Source organism: Varanus komodoensis, unplaced genomic scaffold (assembly GCF_004798865.1).
Source record: "Varanus komodoensis strain SLA01 unplaced genomic scaffold, ASM479886v1 scaffold3, whole genome shotgun sequence".
Taxonomy (NCBI): Eukaryota; Metazoa; Chordata; class Lepidosauria; order Squamata; family Varanidae; genus Varanus; species Varanus komodoensis.
Genome location: NW_025335761.1, coordinates 35,276,895 through 35,286,852, shown reverse-complemented (window position 1 = coordinate 35,286,852; position 9,958 = coordinate 35,276,895). Strand labels below are relative to the sequence as shown.

Below are 9,958 nucleotides of genomic sequence, written 5' to 3'. Positions count from 1 at the left end.
AAGGGGGTAACTCCAGGGAAGGACATGAACCTTCTGCAGAATCTCAACAGACCACACTGAGACCGCTGGAGAACCAGATTTGTCCCCAGGCCTGACAAATTCCGCACCCAGATAGTAAAAATGCATGTATATGTTTATGAAAAGAATCAATTGGTAGGTAAGGGGGAGCTACAGAGGGTTTTGATGTGTTTTTACGTGGTTCTCACTCATTTTAATGAGGCTTCCATAGGCTAACGTCCTGCTAAAATGTGTCTCCTGAGCCAGATAACTCTCTCTCCTGCTCTGCCACTCTCCAGGTGCAACCCTATATATATTTAACCAGAAAAAAGGCCTACAACTCCCAACATGGTTGGAAAACATGGGAGTGTTACACATGGAAGACAATGTTGTTTTGATTCTCAGTAAAATTCCATGAAGGAAGCAAAGAGATTACTCAATAAAAGCCTCATCTGGAAGTAGCCATCGGTCAAAAGGAAGTTGAAGAAACTCTTCTGGACAGAATATTTTGGCTCCCCTGAGAGAGGTTCTTCTCTCTGTGAAATTATTTCTATTCTAGCTAACCATGATTAAAAGACCAACAGATGTTACAGATATTACAGCATTTCATTTGCATCATAACTGGTCATTATAAGAACCATATAACATTAAGAACTGGTGCCTGAATTTTCTTGTTTTCCTTCCCCCATCTTTTCCCCTTTTCTGTGGAAAAGAAATTTTTACCATCTTTTATCTGGTAAAAATCTGAGGGCACCAACTGTCCCATTTGTATTGATCAGTAAGCTCCTGTGGGATCCTTTCCAGCTGAAAAGCAGTTTATAAACACTTTAAATATACAAATACTACTTTGGGGTGGGGTGGAAAACATTACGCTTCCAACGGTATGGTTTTATGACTCCTGGATATCACAGTTTCCCCTAGATATTGTTTGTATATCTGTTGTATTCGAATAGAGATGTAAGTGGAATGCTGAACAGAGTTGTTCCCTTGCATATAGAATGGAGGGCCTTATCTTTAGCCTCCAAACGCTTCACTGTACATCCAAGGGGTACCCTGACCGCCTCACTGATTTCCCAGCTGCCTGTACTCCATAGTCTCTCCTCAAGGGGCTCTGTGCTGCTAGAAGCCAGGAAAAAGCATCTATGTTAGAATTCCTTGGATATGTGAGTATGTGTGTGCACATCTGTGTATTCACATAGTACCTTGACCCCCAAGTCAGCAGCATATGTGGTTCCTGGAGCCCTGAGACACGAGGCCAATAAATCCTTATCTTGTTGTTCAACTGCTAGATAAAATATGTTCTCTTTTCTTGCTGTTCCAGAGTTCTGACCATCAAAAGCATAACATCACAACTGAAGTATAAAAACAAAACACACACAGGTCACTCTTGGTCTTAAAATCACAAGTTCTGCCCATACTGCAATCTTATTACTTAGATTGCTATTTTGTTGGATAGTAACTCTTGGTCTTGAAGGAGAAAAAATATGAAAGCAAATACTGTCTCTGACCAGTATTATGGCTCTGCTTCAGGACATGGTGAGAAAGGACAACCTTGTGTTGAAAGAAATGATTTCTTTCCTTCTGCTTCTTGCTATGCATCTATAATATCACACCTCCTTAGCCAGCCAGAAGCTAAATCTGAGTTGATTCCAAGTTTTCTTTTCCCTTCACTACAAAAAGCTCAACAGATGTTCCAAAGTGGTGGAAATGCTACATCCTCCAGGGAAGCTTCTTCCATGAATCAGTTGCATTCTCTGTACAGCTTGAGTAACTCTATCCATAATGAACACCTACAAGCTAAGAGGGCCAGGGTGGAAAATATTATCCGGGGAATGAGCATCATACCAAACCCTACAGGGTCTGATACCCCAGGGGAAAGTGGTGAACACCATACTGAAAAAATCAAGGAGGACTTTAGAGAGAATAAGAGAAAGCAGAAACTCCCTCAGCAGCAAAGCTTGCATGAGACTTCTTTGACAAGATGTTGCAGAAACCGCATCCCACCAGAAGAATACCTTCAGCTGAAAAAACAGCTCCATGTTTTGCAGCACCAGCTGAAGCAACTTCGAGAAAGCTTACCTCTGTCTTCTGGGCTCAGTGGATCCAGTCAAAGCCAAGGAAACATGGAGAAGATGATGGATCTGATGAAGGAGAAGATTGGACAAAGTTTGGACAATGGTAATCAAGCTGCCATAAGTGACCAACACAAAGATCTTTTGCAGAAACGTATCTCCAAGATGAGAGGACCAGAGTTGTCAGAGAAAGAAACAGGAATAATGGATTCAAATACCTCAGCTTCAGAAGATAAACCTCTTTCAGAGTTATTAAAACATGAGTTAATCCAGGTGGTGACACAGGCTGTGGACTCTGTTTTGAAAAAGGTCTCATCTCAGTCAGAGGGCCTCCAATCTCAGTTGCCCAATGGGCTGGAGGTGACCATGTCCCCTATTGGGAGAGAATTTGTAGGTGCTGGAGAAAATGCATCCAGTCCATGGCTTCTTAAGGGTTCTCCTCATAAAGGCTCAATATCATTAACCACAGAAAAACCTCCAGGCTTTCCTAGTCATCTAGTCCCATCAAAAAGGGAGCCAAAACGTTGCCAACTACTGCCTGTGAATCATCCTATAATCGTGAACTCATCTGAGGTTCAAGGAAGTGGTCTTTTTAACCAAATGCTCCTCTGTGGTCAAAATAGTCCCTGGGGCAGCTCGTCTCCAGGAACAGTCTCTTCTTCAGAATCCTCAGATATGCCATGGCAACCAATCAAACTGAGGTCATCTGTCATGAGACAACACCGCTATCCAATGTCCTACAAATCCATTGAAATGGAAAGTTTGACCTCTCTGCCTGCATCAAATGCAGAGTTTGCTGAAATGCACCCTATGATGGACGGGGTGTACTTTCCTTCAACACATATATCCTTTAGGAGTCTTCCTTTATCCTCGCCATTTACAGTCCTGGCCATGGATGGCAATTTGGTGTTGCATTCTTACAGGGACTGGTAAGATGGAAAATGAAGTTCCCGCAGGCTGCTAGAAGCCTGATTTTGTTAGAGAAAAGTCTGTATGAGAATCCCCATGTATCTCCCTCAGCACAATTGAGGTGGCAGCAGCAGAGCATGGGGGTGGGGGGTTGAATGGAGGGACATCGGGCAGTTTGTCCATGTGTGGCCTAAATGAACTCTGTTTTTTCAAAGTGAAATGTATATGAAGCCTCAGTAATTGCCTCTGTTGTGAAAGGACACTTTGAGAGGAGGCAGTTTGCTCTGGAGGGGTGTGATGGGGCAGAAGGATGCTTAGCTCTTTTTTTCTATTTGCTTTTTTTCCACTGCAGCTTTCCCAAAACTTCTTTTCCCCTTGCAGGATTCTAGATGTGAATTTAACCATGCAATAATATATGAAGCCTTGGAGGAGAGGAAGTGGAGGGGTGAAGGCAATGCAGCGGAAAAAATGCCAAGGAATGAATTGGGACTTTCCATACCCAACTTCAGTAATCTTCCTCAGTAAAGTTAATAAACAGGGCATATATGTTCTGCATAAATTTAATGTCTCTTCAGAGCTCTGGATAAGAAGTAAAGAATGGTTTACCTTGTAACATTAGGGCTTGGAAGGCACTGAGGCTCATCTAGCCCAATCCTTCCCTTAAAAATGCCTATCAGATTAGCTCACATCATCCCAAATTTAAACTATGTGAAGCAGAGAGCAGGAAAAAACAAGGTGTATCACTATGCTACAGCTCATCATACCCAAATCCCAGTGAAGCTACAGCACCTGTAAAAGCTATACAGAAGAGGACATTCTCCCAAGGTCAGCTTTTCTCATCACTGTAGAACTATGAAGGGAAAAGCCAACTTCCTCCTCCTATGCAGTCCTCTCAGGTTTTCGACCTGGCTGCCCTAACTCCTCTTAGATCTGCCTGAAGGGCAAGAGTGATTTTTAGGGAAAGTGCAAATGGCACGTGTAATCCAATCAGCAGTGGTGCACTTCAGTGACCACAGGCTCTGGGTCTAATGTCATAACAGCAGCCTCCCTCAACTGGGTGCCCGCCAAGGGCGTTGCACTACAAGCTCATAGCCCCAGCCAGCAAAATGAGCAGTTGTATCATCAGGGAGTGATGGGGTTGCAGCACATCTGGAAGGTGCCAGGTTGGGGAAGGTGATCTTATCTGGGCCCTGCTCTTTAGTGTGTATTTGTTTACTTATTCCAAACTGTGGCAAGCCAGCCCAGCTGAGCCTGAGCCCCTGATGCTTATTTTGCTGGGCCAGGCCCTGGGCATCTGTCCCAAAGTCTTGCTCTGGCAGCAAGAGAAGAGGCTGAAGAAGTTCTGGACTTGCTTTAATACAGCTGATGTTGCTTATGGTGCCTAGGAACTGGAAATGTTTTCCCCTTGACTCCAGATTACATCCAGGAAGCTTTAAACCCAAGCCATCTGAAAAAGGCTAAGCTGATGTTCTTCTTCTCTCGCTACCCAACATCTTCTCTACTGAAAGCCTACTTCCTAGATGTTCAGGTAAAGTTACTCAGCTTTGTGTATCCCAAAGTTAATAAAAGGACCTGAGCAGATAGTAGCTTCTCCCATCATAGGGCATCCACTGTTGTGGTAAATGGGAGGATGAGGAAAAGTACAGAAAGAAGTACTAACTAGCATCTCTGTGCATCAGTGTGCACGAAAGAAGTGATATTTAAAATAGTAGCACCCACCATGGCTCAGTCTGTCACTTGGATCAATGTCTATGATTTGATGTATGGCTTTTGTCCATCTTTGACAGAAACTGGCAGGATAGAAATGGTTAAAATCAAAATAAAAAATTGGACGATTAAAGATCAGCACTATCTCTGGGTTGTTGGTGGCAGGTATGAATCAGAGAAAAACCCAGGTATAACTCTTTGGCTGCAGGTAAACCCTGTTAGAGCAATACCTTTCCTAAGCCAGCACAAAGCTCACAAACAGGGAGAGATACTCACTTCTGAGTTCTCAAAACTCTTAATCAGGCTAACCTAGCCTTCCACCCTCCATCCAGGTGTACCGGTCTGCAGGTCTTGTTATTTCAAGCCACCACGGCCATCTGCAGGACACCAGGAAGGGAATGCCTGCATTAGATCAAGGTAGATCTTGATTTGTTTTGGACTTCAGCTTCCAGAAGCCCCTGCCAGCATGGCCAATGGTCAGAAATGCTGAGAGCTGAAATTCAAAGCATCTGGCGATCTCCTTTCTGTCCACCTTGGCACTGGATAATAAAGCAAAAACCCCCAAAGTGTGTCTGTGGGGGAAACATCTGGCTGATATTGAAGTCACGGGGTGAGCATTTACTCACAGTCTTAAAATAGAATTTGGGAGGAGGTTACAAATATTCCAATTAGGACTACCTAATTGCCTGGACAGTCTTTCATGAGGGAAGTACTGTAAGTGCCATAAACTGTGGGGCATTAGTGCCCCCTAGTGACTGTTCATAGAGCAACAGCCTTTTCATGTTTTGTGGCATTTGAAAGACAGATGCATGTATTAGACTTAGAGCATCAGTGTTCAGGGATCAGAGCAAACTTCAGCAGATGTGGTGATACCATAATAATTGTCTTTGTCTTTGGGGTGTCAAGATACCCTGCTGTTTTGCTGCAACAGAACAACATGGCTACCCTTTTGGAAACTTTTTGTTTTTGTCCACAGTGGCTGGAGCCCAGGGTTGCCACATAGGCACCGGGCTGGTCCCACACAAAGTTACATGTACTTTAGTGCCACTGGAATTAATTACCTTAATGAAACTAATGAGTGACTACCATGGCCTGTATCTATCCCAATGCTTTTTAATAATAAGCTAGTGGTGGAATTAAAATATTGGTTCCATGTAGTTTTAAGATACTGCACATATTCCCTGTGATACATTTTCTTGCCAGTAAATCCTGTACAGCAAAGAACATGCTTCTTCCTGCAACTGCCCCTCTAACTGGTAAATTTCTCTCTTTGTGCCTTGTTTTAAAAGCAATTTCTGCTCTGACATCAGTTACTTCCTTTTCACTTGCATAGCAATGGTTTTGCCAGACTGCCCCTTAGAATAATCACTTCCTATTCCCCATTCAACAGAGAGGTTTAATTACATGTTTCTTCTCTGCAGACATAGAAATTGCTCCTCATTATTTTTCTTCTTCTTTTAGAAATGCAATTTTTCAATAAAACAAAACTGCTCTGGTTACAAACATGGCATCAGTAATCAAATGCTATCCGCAAAACTTTCAGAAAACAAAGACTAATTCATTTAAAACGGCTGTAAAGTATATTCTGGCCAAAAGGCAGAATTACAGTTTGGGAAGGGAGGCACATTCCAGCCATAGGTCCTGTTAAAGACAGAAGGTGGGAGGAAGCAAAGTGGACGGGGGCAGCAGTAAATCTTCTTTGGACATTTCTTCATATATACATATATTTGTGTGGTGGGGAGCCCTTCCAAAGGACCCAGTACAAGGCAGAACTGAGCTCTGAGCTCCAAAACAAGAACAATTCATTTGAATCAAAATAAAAACAACACTTTGCTTGCAAGCATGTCAAGTTTGACTTTTCATTTACCCCGCCCCCTTAAATATAATACAATTCAGGAGGGGAAGGGAGACTTGTGGGTGCCAATAGAGGTGCCTGCAGACACATTGGTGTCTATGGGCACTTAATTGCAGGCCCAGAATTAAGGGGTCTTTACCTCTCAGCTGGGTATCAGAAAAAAGTTACATGGGCCACCTTAGGGGAAAAGTTCCTGAGCCAAGATGCAGCTAGTAAGACAACCCTCTCTTGTCCCTTCCCAGTGAACTGTTGATACTGGTGGCACAAAGAGAAGGGCCACACCAGACATTCTCAAAATACAGGTGATCTTTTGGCAGGTCAGTGACCCTGCAGTAAAATTCATGTGTGGGAATGGAGCAGCTGGGTTTCAGAAGAAGTGCATATATACAGAAGAGGCAAGATGTATAGCTCACTGGAAACAGAAGAGACTGTGACACGCAATGCAATGGTACATGCTCTTTCCACAGTTCACCCGCTGTGTCACTTCCCAGCTCATCAAATGGTTCAGCAACTTCCGTGAATTTTATTATATCCAGATGGAAAAATTTGCCCGGCAAGCCCTCTTAGAAGGAGTCACGGATACCAGTAACCTCATTGTCACGAGGGACTCTGAGCTCTTCCGAATCCTCAACGTGCACTATAATAAAGGGAATGATTTTGAGGTGAGAAGCCTACACTCAGCAAGTATTCCTTATTGCAGGAGATGTGCCTTATTCTAAGAAAAATATTTTTATTTTAGAACTGAGAAGCTCTCAGGAATGTATGGGTGTATCCTATTATTACAGAACATCAGAGTTCAAGAAAAGGCGCTGTAACATAGTCCTGGTTTCCCAGAGTTGGCAGGAGTAGCTTAAGCCAGGGAGTCCAACTCCACTCCCATCACTCTGGATCAGGGACCCACAGTGGTCTCTTGTAATATGGAAATACGCTGTGAAAATAAGCGAGACGGAGCTGTTTTGCAGTTGCACTTTATACCAGCCTTCCCCAACTGGTCCTTTCCTGATTTTTTGGACTCCAGCGTTCCCGGCCAGCATGGTGGCCAGAGAATGCTCTCCGCAGCAAGGCTTGCTGGGCACCCACATTATAGACTTTCCATACTGGGTGAAGAATATTTAGTTCTCTTGGGCATTTTAAGATCTACAGGTGTGCCCACTTATCTGAGATGAAGCCACATTCAGTATCCTGGAACGTATTTTACTGTTAGTAGGCATAGGAACAGGCTGCTGATTGAAGCTGTTTTAAGGGCTAGAGTTATGATTCTCTAGCTTTTTTTGTTTTGTATTGTGGTTAGTTTTTATTCCATTTGATTTTTAGAACATGTGCTTTAGGCTCTTAACTGTTTATTTTTTATTTAATTCATTTATATACTGCCCAATAGAGCACCCATGGGACATAGTTAACTAGCTGGATTACAAATGATGTAAGTAAATAAACTGACAATGTTGTCCTCTACATTTGTATTTAATTGCTAATTAAGGGTAACCCTTCATGCATCTGATGGACTCTGGTCCACAAAGGTTAAGCATTAATAACTGGGCTCGTCTCCAAGATGCCACCAAACTCCTTGTGTCTTTCAGTGAGAGCCATGAGCTCCCTGCTGGCTAGCAAGAGAGACTCAGCAGGAGCTGTATCAAGTTGGTGTGGGAAAGAGCCCAATCGACACATCAGGCCCAAGATCTTTTTTCTCACAGAGGTTTGGTGACTTCTGTACAATCTAGTTAGGGAAGTAACTAACAGAGGAGTAACAAGTTTTCTGCTCCTTCAGAACCCAAACTTTGCCATGATGATGATATCCTGGGGAGTGGAGGTACTCCATGACACCAGCTTTGCCAAACTAAGATCAGCCTACACTACATAGATGGCAAATTAGCCAACAGCAAGTTTCATGTCCCTAACTTTCTTATTCTCTGTTATGTAGGTTCCCAGTGGTTTCCTGGATGTTGCCAGCCTGACCCTTCAGGAATTTTTTACTGCTGTAAGGGCAGGGAAGGATCTGGATCCTTCTTGGAAAAAATCAATTTACAAAATAATATCAAAGCTCGATAGTGAGATACCAGACATATTTAAATCCACTTGTTGCCCCAAGGAGCTGATTCAAGGTTAACGCAGAATTATCAGGGTGACTGGCACGTGACCATAGGATGGAGAACACCCACGAGGACAAGTGAGGTCCAAGTAAAGAGGGTGTCTCCATTGACTGCTGCTGTTTCATGACCACAAACTTGGGAAGCAAATGGAACATGAAGTCACAGAGAAAGACATCAATATTCCTACTTTATGGAGTGACATAATATGAAAGCCTTTATTCTGGGATGGCAGCAGGGACCGTCTGCTTTCTGTCTTCTGTGTCTTTCTATTGCCAGTTTTACACAGTCCAAATTACTCTGCCTTAATTTGTATCATTCCCTTGGAGTTGTCAAGCTAAGCTAGAGTATGGTGAGCTGGCAGCATGTTCCTTCACTGGCTAGGCACAGTCAAAGTACATCGAAACCAGGCAAACTAAACTACACTATCAAAGGTTGAGGCGGTGCTATGCAATTCCATGTCTGTGGAATTTGGGCCAGCCTAACATTTAATGGATTACAGCCAACTCCCTGAATTCTGAAGTGTACTCTATAAAGCATGAAGCATCTTTGGTCATTTGTGGAAAAGTAACATCTTTTAAAAATAGGGTCAGTAAAAGGCTCCTATTCTGTACCCCTATTATGACTGAATATTACCCACTTCTCAACATAAACCTTGCAGGAGGTCCTGCATGAAAAAAATAACTTTCAGCCAGCATAGCTATTATCTTCACACTTTTACTACTTCTCATCTCCCAATTTTCCCATTTTGTGTAACCTTCAAAACCAAAACTGTGTGCTTGTGAATGAACTTCTATAAACCCTTTCAATTCCCCAAGCAAGGTAGACATAAGAAATGTAGACTTGTCTGTGAGCAATCTACAGCTTTATCTTGTGCAAACTCAGAAGTAAGTCCAATTGTATGTAACAGGGCTTTGTTTTGGCTAAGTATACACAGGGTAGCAGACCTTACCTAACTTTGTAATGGTTCCCTTTTAACTGAATGTAGTTTGGTAAAGGTGCATGTGTGCATGTGTGTAATCAAATGACTCTTTTGGTAAGTTGGGTGTGTCAGATGAAGACATTCTGAGTACCCTTCCTCTGTTCTCCAGAAGCTACAGTAAAACATGCTGGCCTCCTTAGGGATGGTTTTGTTCCTATTATGATGCCTTTGTTATACTGCAGTTTAGTGAACTGCAGTTTAGTATTTTTAAATAGTCAATCCACTGGATTGGGAATTGGCCTCCCTTGGAAGGAAGGGCTTCTTCTGTCTGCAGGATTCTGATCCAACCAGTGAAATGGAGAAGCTGGTACTCTTTATTCATTCTGCCCTGCTCCAGGCCATTCCACATCTG

The 9,958-nt window shown here is 42.9% G+C and overlaps 1 protein-coding gene across 1 annotated transcript; it reads left to right on the top strand.

Annotated features, from left to right (window-relative positions):
- The first annotated feature begins 1,481 nt into the window (after nt 1-1,481).
- PROX2 (prospero homeobox 2) lies at nt 1,482-8,644 on the top strand. Its single transcript, XM_044435796.1, has 4 exons — nt 1,482-2,912; nt 4,399-4,506; nt 7,008-7,202; nt 8,459-8,644. Exons 1-4 carry the CDS (start codon nt 1,482-1,484, stop codon nt 8,642-8,644), a joined length of 1,920 nt encoding a protein of 639 aa, XP_044291731.1.
- The last annotated feature ends 1,314 nt before the right edge of the window (nt 8,645-9,958 follow it).

Coding starts and splice junctions, on each gene's coding strand:
- PROX2 (XM_044435796.1), top strand. CDS start 1,482: ATGAAAGCAAATACTGTCTCTGACCAGTATTATGGCTCTGCTTCAGGA. Junction 4,507..7,007: donor CCTACTTCCTAGATGTTCAG/GTAAAGTTACTC, acceptor CTCTTTCCACAG/TTCACCCGCTGTGTCACTTC. Junction 7,203..8,458: donor ATAAAGGGAATGATTTTGAG/GTGAGAAGCCTA, acceptor TCTGTTATGTAG/GTTCCCAGTGGTTTCCTGGA.